Below are 16,691 nucleotides of genomic sequence, written 5' to 3' on the forward strand. Positions count from 1 at the left end.
GGAGCCAAATTAACGTCTCTTTCACCAATGCGATTCGGTTCCCGACGTTCACCAAAAAGATCCGTTCAAAAAGAGCCGTTCGTTCGCGAACGACCCATCACTACTGCCACGGTGAGTCGGACAAACATGGCGGCGGTTCGGTAGATCAAGACCGGACGACGAGCTTTATTTTATTAATGTCAACAATCACGGATAAACCAGAGGCCGAGAAGAACTGAATAGAGACTCCGTGTATAGTGGCAAACGGAAACATATTATTATTTTTCATCCAAGAAACGTCATACCGGTTTGTGTGACAACAATGAACAGTGGAACGCTTCACTTACAGCGCAGTGGATAATTATTTTGCTGGACATCCTGAACCTTGTTTGGGATTTTAGGAGACTCCAGAGAAATGTGTGGGAGGTAAGATGTCAATGGCATTTGACTACGTGGTTCTATGGTTGTTTTCGTCCCAGTTGGCTTAATTATATTTCTTTACTATCGTGCGTGTGTGTCACTGTCAGCTGACACGTATTTCCTGACAGGTCGATACCCGACTCGGGAGATGGGCAGTAAACTAAGGGAGATAAGGAGAAAAGAGAATGAATACACACAGCATGAGTTATTGTTGGACGACTGACACAGGTGTTGCCAGCACTAGTTTAGAATGACCAAAAGCAGTGTCCATATCAGTCTATTGTCATGGCCATACAGTTCTCAAATATGGTCTCACATTCACATAATTGTTTTGGGGGATGCATTTGCACATAATGCCAAATAGTTATATACCATTATAACAATGCCTTTGTTTGCATGATAGTAAACAATAGATGTACAAATAATACTAGTCATTGTTGACTATAACATAGTTATAACATGTGATGTCCTTCATCCAGTACTATTAGTTATTTTCCACTGTAAGCCCCAGGCTGACACTAGACCCCTCCCACATGTGATTCATATATGATGTTGAACATTACTATTCAACTCCCCATTCAACCTCCCCTCCTCAACCCATATTTCCCCATGGATGGACTCCCTTCATGCGATAAGCTCTAATGTTTTCCCCATAGCTCATACTAGCCCTCTGTGTATTCTTTGTTTTTGTATGCAGTTATATGTCAGTGTACTCAATAAACATAGGTAAGTGTCAAGCAGGTCAGGCTACTGGCAACCATGGACCATCAGAAGACAATATATATACAAAAGTACAGTTGAAGTCGGAAGTTTACATACACCTTAGCCAAGTACATTTAAACTCAGTTTTTCACAATTCCTGACATTTAATCCTAGAAAAGATTCCCTGTCTTAGGTCAGTTGGGATCACCACTTTATTTTAAGAATGTGAAATGTCCGAATAATAGTAGAGAATGATTTATTTCAGCTTTTATTTCTTTCATCACATTCCCAGTGGGTCAGACGTTAACATACACTCAATTTGTATTTGGTAGCATTGCCTTAATTGTTTAACTTGGGTCAAACGTTTCAGGTAGCCTTCCACAAGCTTCCCACAATAAATTGGGGAATTTTGGCCCATTCCTCCCGACAGAGGTTGTGTAACTGAGTCAGGTTTTTAGGCCTCCTTGCTCGCACACACTTTTTCAGTTCTGTCCACAACATTTCTATAGGTTTGAGGTTTGGGCTTTGTGATGGCCACTCCAGTATCTCGACTTTGTTGTCCTTAAGCCATTTTGCCACAACTTTGGAAGTATGCTTGGGGTCATTGTCCATTTGCGACCAAGCTTAAACCTCCTGACTGATGTCTTGAGATGTTGCTTCAATATATCCACATCATTTTATTCCTCATGATGCCATCTATTTTGTGAAGTGCACCAGTCCCTCCTGCAGCAAAGCATCCCCACAACATGATACTGCCACACCCGTGCTTCACGGTTGGGATGGTGTTCTTCGGCTTGCAAGCCTCCCCCTTTTTCCTCAAAACATAATGATGGTCATTATGACCAAACAGTTCTATTTTTGTTTCATCAGACCAGAGAACATTTCTCCAAAAAGTGCCATCTTTGTCCCTATGTGCAGTTGCAAACCGTAGTCTGGCTTTTTTATGGCAGTTTTGGAGCAGTGGCTTCTTCCTTGCCTGAGCAGCCTTTCAGGGTATGTCGATATAGGACTCGTTTTACTGTGGATATACAGTGGGGCAAAAAAGTATGACTTCAGCCACCAATTGTGCAAGTTCTCCCACTTAAAAAGATGAGAGAGGCCTGTAAAATGAGAGGGCTGTTTTTCTGCAAAGGGACCAGGACGACTGATCCCTGTAAAGGAAAGAATGAATGGGGCCATGTATCGTGAGATTTTGAGTGAAAACCTCCTTCCATCAGCAAGGGTATTGAAGATGAAGCGTGGCTGGGTCTTTCAGCATGACAATGATCCCAAACACATTGCCCGGACAACAAAGGAGTGGCTTTGTAAGAAGCATTTCAAGGTCCTGGAGTGGCCTAGCCAGTCTCCAGATCTCAACCCCATAGAAAATCTTTGGAGGGAGTTGAAAGTCTGTGTTGCCCAGCAACAGCCCCAAAACATCACTGCTCTAGAGGAGATCTGCATGGAGGAATGGGCCAAAATACCAGCAACAGTGTGTGAAAACCTCATGAAGACTTACAGAAAACATTTGACCTCTGTCATTGCCAACAAAGGGTATATAACAAAGTATTGAGATAAACTTTTGATATTGACCAAATACATATTTTCCACCATAATTTGCAAATAAATTCATTAAAAATCCTACAATGTGATTTTCTGGATTTTTTCCCCTCACTTTGTCTATCATAGTTGAAGTGTACCTATGATGAAAATTACAGGCCTCTCTCATATTTTTAAGTGGGAGAACTTGCACAATTGGTGCCTGACTAAATACTTTTTTGCCCCACTGTAGATACTTTTGTACCTGTTTCCTCCAGCATCTTCACAAGGTCCTTTGCTGTTGTTCCGGGATTGATTTGCACTTTTCGCACCAAAGTACGTTCATCTCTAGGAGACAGAACGCGTCTCCTTCCTGAGCAGTATGACGGCTGCATGGTCCCATGGTGTTTATACTTGCGTACTATTGTTTGTACAGATGAACGTGGTACCTTCAGGAGTTTGGAAATTGCTCCCAAGGATACACCAGACTTGTGGAGGTCTACAATTGTTTTTCTGAGGTCTTGACTCATTTGTTTTGATTTTCCCATGATGTCAAGCAAAGAGGCACTGATTTTGAAGGTAGGCCTTGAAATACATCCAAAGGTACACCTTCAATTGACTCAAATGATGTCAATTAGCCTATCAGAAACTTCTAAAGAAATGGCATCATTTTCTGGAATTTCCAAGCTGTTTACAGGCACAGTCAACTTAGTGTATATAAACTTCTGACCCACTGGAATTGTGATACAATGAATTATAAGTGAAATAATCTGTCTGTAAACAATTGTTGGAAAAATTACTTGTGTCATATGCAATGTAGATGTCCAAACCGACTTGCCAAAACTATAGTTTGTTAACAAGAAATTTGTGGAGTGGTTGAAAAACGAGTTTTAATGACTCCAACCTAAGTGTATGTAAACTTCCGACTTCAACTATGAATACAGTCGTGGCCAAAAGTTTTGAGAATGAAACCAATATTAATTTTCACAAACTTTGCTGCTTCAGTGTCTTTAGATATTTTTGTCAGATGTTCACATTGTTAAAATAAGTGGTGATCCTAACTGACCTAAGACAGGGAATTTTTACTAGGATTAAACGTCAGGAATTGTGAAAAACTGAGTTTAAATGTATTTGGCCAAGGTGTATGTAAACTTCCGACTTCAACTGTATTTAACCAACCACAACTTACCCGTTTTAAAGTCATACATTATTTTATCCAGCCTAGTAGTGAAGTTAATCTAGGTCTTATACCATTTTTTATCTGAGGTTTCTAGGGAATGTACAAAGGCAGCTTCCATCTAGAGTGTAGACTTTGCATTATGGACAAATTTTATGCATTGACTCGGTCCGCATTGTTTGCATATCAGTGTTGCTGATGGTTTTAACACAGAGAAGTGGGTGTTAACCATGACTGATTACATGTGTAAGTCTGTGTGTGTCTGTGTCTTTCTGTGTTGTGTGTGTGTGTGTGTGTGTGTGTGAGAGAGAGAGAGAGAGAGAGAGAGAGAGTGCTCTCATGTGGATTGCTCCATGCACATGGGGCAAATGCAGACATTCCAGGAGTGAGTGGAATATCACAGGCCCACAGCTGCTGTACAGAGCTAGAGCTGCTCTGTGCTGTCTGTCACTGAAGCTGTCTGACTTCCTAGGCCTTTCAATGACTAGATTAGCAACTATGCACTCTGCATAGCACAACTGTTACTGTATACTTAGCTAGTCAAGGTTGAAAATGGCCTTACCCCTGGAAAAGTTTGAGGCTTCTTACACCACATCAAACTTTCTATCTCAGGATATAAATCATAACATGTGATATACAGTACCAGTCAAAAGTTTGGACACACCTCACTCAAGGTTTTTTCTTTATTTGTACTTTTCTACATTGTAGAATAATAGTGAATACATAAAAACTATGAAATAACTCATGTGGAATCATGTAGTAACCAAAAAAGGGTTAAACAAATCAAAATATATTTTAGATTAATCAAAGTTGCCACCCTTTACCTTCATGACAGCTTTGCACCCTTGGCATTCTCTCAACCAGCTTCACCTGGAATTTTCCAACAATCTTGAAGGAGTTCCCACATATTCTGAGTACTTGTTGGGTTCTTTTCCTTCACGCTGCGGTCCAGCTCATCCCAATCCATCTCAATTGGGTTGATGTCGGGTGATTGTGGAGGCCAGGTCATCTGATGCAGCACTCCATCACTCCTTCTTACACAGCCTGGAGGTGTGTTGGGTCATTGTCCTGTTGAAAAACAAATGATAGTCCCACTAAGCGCAAACCAGATGGGATGGCGTATCGCTGCAGAATGCTGTGGTAGCCATGCTGGTTAAGTGTGCCTGGAATATGGACTTGGTCTTTTACCAAATAGGACTATCTTCTGTATACATTGTCACAAAACAACTGATTGGCTCAAATGCATTAAGAAGGAAAGAAATTCCACAAATGAACTTTTAACAAGGCACACCTGTTAATTGAAATGCATTCCAGGCGACTACCTCATGAAGCTGGTTGAGAGAATGCCAAGAGTGTGCAAAGTTGTCATCAAGGCAAAGGGAGGCTACTTTGAAGAATCTTAAATGTAAAATATATTTTGATTTGTTTACCACTTTTTTGGTTACTATATGATTCCATATGTGTTTTTTCATAGTTGTGACGTCTTCACTATTATTCTACAACGTAGAAAATAGTAAAAATAAAGAAAACCCTGGAATGAGAAGGTGTGTCCAAACTTTTGACTGGTACTGTATATATATTACATTTCCTTCAGTGACTCAAGTTTAACACCAGGTCCCTAGCCTCAAGCAAATGAATCCCTAAGTCTCAAGACAGGGGTCAACTAGGTTGACTTTAAAACTTGCTCCACAAGCTCTAACACAACAGCATCCAGATAACCAATGCCTCTTTTATTCTTTGTTCCTCTCCCCAGGTAATCTCCAGTCACTCCGTTACCACCCCTTTCCCTTTCTCCCCTTCCGTCTCCCCCCACCCACCCTGCAATTATGGCATCATCCCCTCCTGCAGCCCCCTCGACAACGTCCCCATCCACCCTCCGCCCTCCCTCAGCTCTGGACTCTCTCTCCATGTCCTCTCTCTTGTCTGGGGACCTGGAAGACGAGGCGGGAGACAGGGGGGGGGAAGAGGGTGGCCTGGGTGACCTGGAGGTGAACCCGTACGACGGCTTGCCCTTCTCGTCACGCTACTACTCCCTGCTGGAGGAGAGGAAGAGGCTTCCTGTTTGGAGCCTTAAGTACCGCCTGCTGGAACACCTGGAGACAAACAGAATGGTCGTGGTCAGCGCCCCCAGTGGCACGGGAAAGAGCACACAGGTAAGAGGCATGCATAATACGTACAAACATGCACGCACACACAGAGGCATGGGCACACACATGAGCGCTGGTGGTGAAGAGCACTCTCACTCTGTCTCCCTCCATCTCTTTGTCTCTATCACTGTCCCTCACCTTCTCCCTCCAAGGTGCCCCAGTGGTGTGTGGAGTATGCCCAGTCCCATGAGTTCTCCCATGGCTTGGTGTGCTGTTCCCAACCCTACGCTGTGGCTGCAGCGAGTCTGGCCCTCAGAGTGGCTGATGAGATGGACCTGAGTCTGGGCCTGGAGGTGGGCTACTGTGTCCCCCATGATGATGGCTGTACCCCCGATACGCTACTCAGGTGAGGAGGGAGGTAGACACACAGGTGTGCATGAAGATTGGGCCATGTGTATGTACACACACATACACATAGGTACAAGCTTGGGTACACACCCATCACACTATATGACGGTATGGTCCTTACTTCCTCTTTATCTTCTTCTAACTCAAATCAAATGTATTTCTAAAGTGCTTTTTACTTCAGAAACCCAGCCTAAAACCCCACACGGTGGTTTGTCTAACTGGTTTGTCCACCCTCCTTTCTGCTCTTCCCGGCCTGGATTAGAATATTGTTGTCCTTGTATTCTTATCTCTTATCTCTCTTTCTCTCTCTGTCTCCCCCTGAGGTGCAATACAATCAAATTAAAAGTGCAATATGCAGAAATCGCTCCCCCATTTCCTGGTTGCTAAAATTCTAATAGTTTGCCTAAGTTCAGTTTATGTGACAAAACAAATGTAGAGACATTGTACCATCTAAACCGCTGTGAAATATATTTTCCATAACCAAAAATATTATATTTTCAGCTGTTAGAAGCTGGTATACAAAACTGAAGCTAAAAGATGCAAAAAACTAAACTTAAATCTGAAATATTTAACTTTTGGGCGAACCGACCAAATTCACATAGAAATATTTGTTATAGATATGTCACTCATTGAAAGCAGGTCTAAGAAGCGGTTATCTGTTCTATGTGCTCTATTTCTATGCTTCCCATTATAACGTTTCATTTTTGCGTCTTTTACTTTCAGTTTTGTTCACCAGCTTCAACAGCTGAAAATACAATATTTTTGGTTCTGGAAAATATATTTCACAGCGGTTTAGATGGTACAATGATTCTCTACATGTGAGTTTCCTAAACTCGGTCCTGGGTTCCCCCCTCCTAGGTGCATGTTTTTTTTTTTTTTCGGGGGGGGTTTGTGAAACCCTGCTCTACACTATACTTGCTTGTTTGTCACATAAACCGAAATTAAGTAAACTATTGGAATTTTAGCAACCAGGAAATGATGGGGATTTCTACATAGTGCATCTTTAAGACCGGGAAGCATAGAAATAGCACACACAGAACATATTTACCGCTTCTGTGTAAGAATGACAATGTAATGAGAATGACAGATCTATAACTTCATTTCTAAAAAAAGTTACATATTACATCTTTAAGGGGTGAGTTTGTTTCTCTCCATGATCTCTCTCAGGTTTGTCAGTGACTCTCTGCTCCTGGGAGAGATGATGTCGGACCCCCTGCTGCGTCAGTACGGGGTGCTGGTGGTGGACGAGGTGCAGGAGCGCACGGTGCCCACCGACGTCCTCCTGGGCCTGCTGCGGGATGTATGTGACCAGCGCTCCGACAACCTCCGTGTGGTCCTGCTCACCGACCCCTCCCTCGCCCCCAGCCTTGCCACCTTCCTGGGTGAAAGAGTTCCGCTTCTAACACTGGGTGAGCCTGTCGGAGGTACACCCGACACAGAGACGAGGAGGAGACCACTGGTTGTCATGGAAACGGTGTACAGGGATCCTGGAGGGAGGGAATCGGCGGCAGCAGCGTGTCATATAGTGTTGGATCTTCACCGCAGGGGGGAGGAGGGGGATGTAATGGTCTTTCTCCCCAGCGCCCAGGTAGATGCACGCACACACACAACACAGTATACTAAATATATCCAAGCTAATCTCATTAACTACTGGGGCTGTTTTTATCAGATCAGTAGACGGTAGATGCCAAGTAGGCCTACTGCTGGTACAGAGAGATGGCTCAGTGGGTTACGTTTGGTCGGGTTAGTTAGGGTAGTTAGGGCTAGTTTGTGTTAGTGTAGTTGGGGTTAGTGGAGTACATGCAACAGTAGAGTTGTGATATTACTTCCCACACGATGTAAGTCGTTTTGGATCAAATTGACTGCTAAATCAACTTCTTTTCTATCCCATATTTTCTTGTCCGTTTCTGATCGACTTTCTTCCATCTGAAAATCCCTATTGAACTGAGTCTTATTTCTTAATGCTTTGTTGTGCTGTGTTTTGTAATATGCCATCCTCTTCCTTGTCTGTTGTTGCCTCTCACGCTGGGGACAGAGAAATGGGGGCACTGTAACCTTAGACTGCTGAATGGCATCAGTGTGTATCCGGTGTCCTGGTTAATGCATCCAGAACACACACACACAGATTGATAGATAAATACACTTCACCCAGACATGCACATATTTTAGGATATTATTAATTTCCAGCACAGATCCCTGTCATATTCACATCCACCTCTCACATACACACTCCCACTATGTCAACATCACCACACCCTAGCTCCTCGCCGCATTCCCGGCCATGGTTTCAAATCCAGAGACATACCTGGACTTAAGTACAGTAGTTGACGCCATGGCTGCAAAACACAGGGCTAGCTAGCCAGGAGAACTGATCTGGTTAAGGCTTATTAGAAGAGTAACAGTGAACAGAGTACTGTTTGCCAAGTCTCAACTCAGATCAACCTAAACTATGTGTTTAGGGAGAGGGAGGGAGCGAGAGAGGGGGTGAAACATGAGAAAGGAGCAGGAGAATGGGCACAGGGGATATACCCCAATATGCTCAAATAGATTATTTATTCATTTAGATAACGTTTTACTTTTTAAAACAATAAAATCTCATTGGTTTAGATAGCTTAATGTGAGGATGCCATTAAAAAGTGTGAAGACTTTGCCAGGGCAAGGGGTGGGGCAGTGGCAAAGATGAGGAGTTGCTTCCACTCTTCCCCTTTAATTGCCCTCAGTCTGTACCCTATGGTCAATCCCTTTAACTGGTTAGCATAACAAATCCCACACAGTTGCAGGAAGGAGGGAGAAAATGATAGCCTTCAAATCCAATCCAATTTTATTGGTCACATACACATCTTTAGCAGATGTTATTGCGGGTGTAGTGAAATGCTTGTGTTCTAGCTCCAGCAGTGTAGTAATATCTAACAATTCACAACAATACACAAATCTAAAAGTAAAAGAATGGAATTAAGAAATATATAAATATTAGGACTAGCAATGTCGGCGTGGCATTGACTAAATACAGTAGATTTATATGAGATGAGTAAAGCAGTATGTAAACATGATTAAAGTGATTAGTGTTCCATTATTTAAAGTGGCCAGTGATTCCATGTCTTTGTATATGGGGCAGCAGCCTCTAAGGTGCAGGGTTGAGTAGCCGGGTGGTACCCGACTAGTGATGGCTATTTAACAGTCTGATGGCCTTGAGATAGAAGCTATTTTTCAGTCTCTCAGTTCCAGCTTTGATGCACCTGTACTGACCTTGCCTTCTGCGGGGTGAACAGGCCGTGGCTTAGGTGGTTGATGATCTTTTTGGCCTTCCTGTGACATCAGGTGCTGTAGGTGACCTGGAGGGCAGGCAGTGTGCCCCCGGTGATGCGTTGGGCAGACCACACCACCCTCTGGAGAGCCCTGCGGTTGTAGGCGGTGCAGTTGCAGTCCCAGGAGGTGATACAGCCCAACAGAATGCTCTCAATTGTGCATCTGTAAAAGTTTGTGTGGGTCTTAGGGACCAAGCCGAATTTCTTCAGCCTCCTGAGGTTGAAGAGGCGCTGTTGTGCCTTCCTCACCACAGTGTCTGTGTGGGTGGACTATTTCAGTGATGTGTACACCGAGGGACTTGAAGCTTTCCACATTCTCCACTGCGGCCCCATCGATGTGGATAAGGGCGTGCTCCCTCTGCTGTTTCCTGAAGTAAACGATCAGCTCCTTTGTTTTGTTGATGTTGGAGGGGTAGAGTGGAGTTTGAAGGGGTAGAGTGGAGTTTGAAGGGGTAGAGTGGAGTTTGAAGGGGTAGAGTGGAGTTTGAAGGGGTAGAGTGGAGTTTGAAGGGGTAGAGTGGAGAGTGGAGGGGTAGAGTGGAGGGGGAGAGTGGAGGGGTAGAGTGGAGAGTGGAGGGGTAGAGTGGAGAGCGGAGGGGTAGAGTGGAGAGCGGAAAGAGTGGATGCATTTGGGACACTAAACTCTATATTGCATTCATGCACTGCATTTAGGGAGCTTAAATAGCATGTTCTCCTTTCATTGAAATGACAGTGTCTCTACTTGTCCACTCATTCACTTGTCTAACAAAGGACAAGTTTTAGAATGTCAGGAAATAAAGTTTCTCAAGAGCGTGTCAAGGTGCCCAGGATAGAACAGTATACAGTGCATTCGGAAAGTATTCAGAACCCTAACAAATTTTGTTACGTTACAGCCTTATTCTAAAATGTATTTAAAATGTTTTATCTACACACAATACCCCATAATGACAAAGCAAAAACAGGTTTTTAGAAATTATTGCAAATGTGTAATATATATAATAATATATACCTGTATATATGGAAATATTACACTTACAGACCCTTTACTCAGTCATTTGTTGAAACACCTTTTGCAGCGATTACAGCCTCGAGACACTACAAGCTTGGCAAACCTGTATTTGGGGAGTTTCTCCCATTCTTCTCTGCAGATCCTCTCAAGCTCTGTCAGGTTGGATGGGGAGCATCGCTGCACAGCTATTTTCAGGTCTCTCCGGAGAAGTTTGATCGGGTTCAAGTCTAGGCTCTGGCTGGGCCACTCAAGGACATTCAGAGACTTGTCCCGAAGCCACTCCTGCATTGTCTTGGCTGTGTGCTTAGGGTCGTTGTCCTGTTGGAAGGTGAACCTTCACCCCAGTCTGAGTTCTTGAGCACTCTGGAGCAGGTTGTCATCAAGGCTCTCTCTGTACTTTGCTCCATTCATCTTTCCCTCGTCTCCCAGTCCCTGCTGCTGAAAAACATTCCCACAGCATGATGCTGCCACCACCATGCTTCACTCTAGGGATGGTGCCAGGTTTCCTCCAGACGTGGCACTTGGCATTCAGGCCAAAGAGTTCAATCTTGGTTTCATCAGACCAGAGAATCTTGTTTCTCATGGGCTGAGAGTCCTTTAGGTGCCTTTTGGCAAACTCCAAGCGGGCTGTCATATGCCTTTTACTGAGGAGTGGCTTCCGTCTGGCCACTCTACCATGAAGACCTGATTGGAAAGGAAAGGAAAGGAAAGGAAAGGAAAGGAAAGGAAAGGAAAGGAAAGGAAAGGAAAGGAAAGGAAAGGAAAGGAAAGGAAAGGGGGATACCTAGTCAGTTTTACAACTGAATGACTTCAACTGGAATGTGTCTTCCGGATTTAAACCAACCCATCTGAATCAGAGAGGTGTGGGGGGTGGCCTTAATTGACATCCACGTCTTCGGCGCCCGGGGAACAGTGGGTTAACTGCCTTGCTGAGGGGCAGAACGACATATTTTTACCTTGTCAGCTTGTGGTGGAATGCTGCAGAGATGGTTGTCTTTCTGGAAGCTCTGTTAGTGACCATCGGGTTCTTGGTCACCACCCTGATAAAAGCACTTCTCCCCGATTGCTCAGTTTGGCCGGACGGCCACCTCTAGGAAGAGTCTTGGTGGTTCCAAACTTCTTCCATTTAAGAATGATGGATGACACTGTGTTCTTGGGGACCTTCAATGCTGCAGACATTTTTTGGAACCCTTCCCCAGATCTGTGCCTCGACACAATCCTGTCTCGGTGCTCTACAGACAATTGGCTTGGTTTTTGCTCATGCAATGTCAACTGTGGGACCTTATATAGACAGGTGTGTGCCTTTCCAAATCATGTCCAATCAATAGAATTTATCACAGGTCGACTCCAATCAAGTTGTAGAAAAATCTCAAGGATGATCAATGGAAACAGGATGCACCTGAGCTCATAGCATTTAAAAAAAATAAGGCTGTAATATAACTAAGTGTGGGGAAAGGGAAGGGGTCTGAATACTTTCCGAATGCACTCTATATTATCAACCATCTCTCTCTCTCTGTTTCTCAGGAGATAGATGAGTGTGGCTTTCTGCTGCAGAAGGAGTCTGTGGCCCTGAGTCCTCAGCTGGGGCCCCTCAGAGTTCTACACCTCCATACAGGCCTCGGGGGGGCCAACCAGCGCGTCTACGAACCTGAGCCAGAAAGGCCTTCTGGTGACACGGAGGGGTCTGAAGGACTGGAAGGGCCAGGGATAGGGGTGGGGATGGGAGTGAGGCGCAGGGTTATTCTCACAGACACCCTGGGGGAGGCCTCCTTCTCTCTATCTGCAGTGCGCTACGTCATAGACACAGGCATGCAACTCAAGACAGTGAGTATTCATTCATCAGAGGTGGGAGGGAGAAGGAGTGTGTGTGGTACTATCCTACACAGTGGGCTCATCCCCGTTGTCAAATGTGGCAATGCTACAATGCCGCATAACCTCAACAAACTATTGAGGTGTACTGAGTTGCAGTGCCATGCATAACCTCCCAGTCTTCTGTCTCCGTGTCATAGGTTTACAACCCTCAAATCAGAGCGGACTCACAGGTCCTGCGTCCAATCAGCCGGCACCAGGCAGACATGCGGACGCAGAGGGTAAACGGTGACCTACCAGGTAGGTTAGGGTCAATCAAGCTGTTTAAAAAAATCATCATAGAATGTGGTGTTTTTCTCATTTAAGAGAAGGGCATAGATAGCTGTTACAGGCCAACTATCCTCTCTATGTGTTCTTCTGACCCCTCTCTCCTGTCCCTCCAGGTCTGTGTTTCCGTCTGTACCCCCAGGCTCTTTATGAGGAGGGCATGGCAGAGGCCCGCAGCCCGGGGGTGATGGAAGAGAACCTCAGCCACCTGGTGCTGCTGCTCAAAAGGCTGGACATCGCTGACATGGGCCAGTGCAAGTTCCTGGACAGGCCTGGTAAGGAGGGTCACGCATCATCTAGCTAGTTGAGCCTTGCTCTTCTCCTTTGAATGAATAAATTGCACCTTTTTTTCATGGGAGTTTGTGTTTACTAGGTACCTTCTATTTTGTTATATCAGACAAAATATAAATATAATATATTCCAATATCCCTCAATTTCTTCAATCTATCCCTCTATTTTATTCTCTCTTTTATTCCCCTCCCACCAGCTCCCGAGGCTCTGATGCAGGCTCTAGAGGACCTGGACTACCTGGCAGCACTGGATGATGATGGGAACCTGTCTGAAGTGGGCATCATTATGTCAGAGCTGCCTCTGGAGCCTTCGCTGGCTAAGGCCCTCATCGCTGCCTGCGAGTTCGACTGTGTCAATGAGCTGCTCACCATTGCCGCCATGCTCACAGGTACACACGACAGACACACACACTACACTCACTACACTGACCAAGGTGCTTATTACTGGCTATAAAATGTGCCTTTACTCATAGCTTCTCTTTTTTTACGTGCAATTCAGAATATTGCTTTGTTTCTATAACTTTTACTTTTTGTTCTTTAACATTCAATTCTCCACCTGTGTGTGTTCCCAGCTCCCCCCTGCTTTGTGACCCCCCCACCCCAGAGGGAGGAGGCAGCAGCCACTCACAGACGTCCACTGTTGCACAATGAGGGAGACCACCTCACCCTCATCAACATCTACAACGCCTATATACAGCGTGAGTCTATATAATACTACACACACACACACACAGCTGCAATGTACAGGAGGTTTGGTTTATGCGCACAAACACACACGCACACAAACATCAACTTATAGATATACACATATGGGCACAACATGCATTTTACACAGTTCTCTTCCTGAATATTAATCTGATTGCTCTTTTAGACAATGAGGATGATGCCTGGTGTACTACCAACTTCCTGAACCCCGCTGCATTAAGATTGGCTGGGATGATTAGGGCGGAGCTGCTGGAGGTGATGCAACGAATAGAGTTGCCCGTCTCGCCTCCTGCGTTTGGTTGCCAAGACAACTGCACTAATATCAAGCGTGCGCTCATCTCAGGGTTCTTCCTCAAGGTAAAAAGACTCATCAGTTCACTTCTCTATTGAAGATTAGTTTGTTAGTTAATGTTGTGTGTCTGAAATTTGACAGGGAAATATATAGACCCTAACCTCTCTCTCTCTATCCTCCCCCCTATTTGTCTTTACCTTACTGTCTTTCTCAATTTTCATATTTTCTTCTTTCTTTCCATTCGGGTGTCTCTCTGCCTTTTGCCCCCTCCCCCTCGGTTTCTGTACTTGTTTCTCTATTTTGTTGCGTTTTCTCTTCTCCCTTTCCCTGTCTCTCTCTCAGGTGGCTCATGATGTGGACGGCTCAGGTAACTACCTCCTGTTGACTCACCGTCACGTGGCTCACCTCCACCCCTTCTCCTCCTATCTGTGTCGCCGGCCGCGCCCCAACCCCCCCTCCTGGGTGCTCTACCACGAATTTACCATCTCCCACGACAACTGTGTCCGCACCGCCTCCGAGGTGCATCCCCACATGTGAGTAACCCCCAACAGTTTTTGTGAACTTTTGTTGTAGTTAGTATGCATGTAATGCACACAGTAACCCTGAACTTCTTTAGGCCATCCACATAGTGGCGACTTTGCTTCCTTTTGGAATACTAGTCATTTGATAGACAGTCCAGTAAACTGTACTGTCTGTCAGAAGATAGTGGGTGCATTCCAGGTTGTCATGCTGCGCAGATGATCAGATCGAACAACCACAAGGGTTAAACTTCTACGGAACCATGTTCATATGATATAGAAGTCTTCTGACATGTGCACATGTCATTACATTGAGGTAAACTAGGCATTTAAGTGCATTACTTTTATGTAACCTTGTTTTCTGTGGGAAGGTTGGTGGAGCTGGCCCCTCAGTACTACCTGGGCAACCTGCCGTCCAGCGAAGGACGGGACCAGCTGATGGAGCTGAGACAGAGTCTGCTGCCCCCAGAGGAGGAACAGGAGAGGGGGCCAGAGGGGACCTATGGCACACCCCACATTGAGGACCACTTAGACAGGACCGCAGATCCACGTAATCAGGACAGCACTGAGCTGTGTGTCATACAGTGACGGGAACGGAGTGGCCGACCAAAAGCAGAACCAAGGGAGAAGAACCTGAGATGGAGGACATGGATGCACTATGCACACTCAAAGTGCTTACTGGGAACACACTACAGAACTGTACTGTTGCACGGACAGCTGATGAGGGAGAGAATGTACAGTACACTCTCCAGCCATACACAGCTGTATGGAAGCAGTTGTTTACATCTGAGTGAATAGGGCTCACCTACAGGTGTTAGTGAAATATTTTTCAAATGAGATTACATGCATTTTTGGCACATGAAAATGTTTTGAGACTGAACCTGCATAGTTCCTATAAAATAAACTGTATACTGGTACCCAACGTAATATACAGTGTATTTGGAAAGTATTGAGACCCCTTGACTTGGTTTTTGCTCTGACATGCACTGTCAACTGTGGGACCTTACATAGACAGGTGTGAGCCTTTCCAAATCATGTCCAATCATTTGAATTTACCACAAGTGGACTCCAATCAAGTTGTAGAAACATCTCAAGAAGTTTCAATATCGAGTCCCATAGCAGAGGGTCTGAATACTTACCGGTATGTAAGTAAGGCATTTGTTTTTTATAAATGTGCAAATGTTTCTAAAACCTGTTTTTCACTTTGTCATTATATGCATTGTGTGTAGATTGATGGCCAAAGAGTTCAATCTTGGTAGAATAAGGCTGTATCGTAACGAAATGTAGAAAAAAGGAAGGGGTTTGAATACTTCCCGAATGCACTGTTGAGAACTACATATTGTCAGAAAAGTTTACTATTCTACGAGGGTACCTGATACTTCACTGAAGATATCAGTCAGCTGTCAGGTGGACATGCATCCTTTCAATGATGACAGTTGAGGTATGGCATTGATGCTGTCACTTCCAGGGAATGTGTTTTTGTTGTTTGTTGTGGCACCAGTACCTATCTCTTCAGTGGAAACTTTGATCCCTTTGTAGAAGTGCCCAATCACAGAAGTTTGATGTGGACTGGACATGTGATTCTCAGGGCTCAGTTGGGTTTATGGAGGGCGATCTACCATTGTACAGAGCTTCCATGTTGAGGGATTTAGAATCCAGTTTTTGCTACTGTTCTTTGTATTCTATTGGGTTTAGTGTTTGTATCTGGACCCCTCTTCCCCAATGTGTTTAAATAATCAAATATTTGTGTGTGCAAATCAAGGGTGTCAGGTCAGCCTCCCCTATCTAAAACAACTTTTAAGTATATGATATTGAACATCAAAATAAAAGGTTAATTTGTTGAATATCGACTTGAAATAGTTAACTACTTCATTTGAAAGGATTCCTCCGGCCTTTGATGTTAGCCGACACCAACCTGTCAAAGACGGAGCGTTTGTGCTTCTCCTCGGGTTGAGTGGTAGAGGGAATCCAAAACCAATTGTATGCCTTTCGAAAACATTTTTTCTAAACATTCAGAAAGAGTATTTGGTATTTCATTTTGGATCCACATTAGCTGTTGCAAAAGCCGCTGCTACTCTTCCTGGGGTCCACACAGAACATGAAACATAATATAGAACATTAACAGACAACAGTTCAAGGACAGAGCTACATACAGTGCCTTGCGAA

At 44.4% G+C, this 16,691-nt stretch overlaps 1 protein-coding gene across 1 annotated transcript; it reads left to right on the forward strand.

Annotated features, from left to right (window-relative positions):
- Positions 1-91: 91 nt before the first annotated feature.
- dqx1 (DEAQ box RNA-dependent ATPase 1) lies at positions 92-16,369 on the forward strand. The gene is made up of 12 exons (XM_024380504.2): positions 92-405; positions 5,550-5,949; positions 6,096-6,289; positions 7,459-7,879; positions 12,109-12,408; positions 12,594-12,693; positions 12,837-12,995; positions 13,208-13,399; positions 13,583-13,708; positions 13,882-14,072; positions 14,350-14,540; positions 14,897-16,369. Exons 2-12 carry the CDS (start codon positions 5,623-5,625, stop codon positions 15,111-15,113), a joined length of 2,418 nt encoding a protein of 805 aa, XP_024236272.1. The 5' UTR covers positions 92-405; positions 5,550-5,622; the 3' UTR covers positions 15,114-16,369.
- Positions 16,370-16,691: the final 322 nt, after the last annotated feature.

This window comes from Oncorhynchus tshawytscha, linkage group LG20 (assembly GCF_018296145.1).
Source record: "Oncorhynchus tshawytscha isolate Ot180627B linkage group LG20, Otsh_v2.0, whole genome shotgun sequence".
NCBI lineage: Eukaryota > Metazoa > Chordata > Actinopteri > Salmoniformes > Salmonidae > Oncorhynchus > Oncorhynchus tshawytscha.

Coding starts and splice junctions, on each gene's coding strand:
- dqx1 (XM_024380504.2), top strand. CDS start 5,623: ATGGCATCATCCCCTCCTGCAGCCCCCTCGACAACGTCCCCATCCACC. Junction 12,694..12,836: donor GGTAAACGGTGACCTACCAG/GTAGGTTAGGGT, acceptor CTGTCCCTCCAG/GTCTGTGTTTCCGTCTGTAC. Junction 13,709..13,881: donor CTACAACGCCTATATACAGC/GTGAGTCTATAT, acceptor TTGCTCTTTTAG/ACAATGAGGATGATGCCTGG.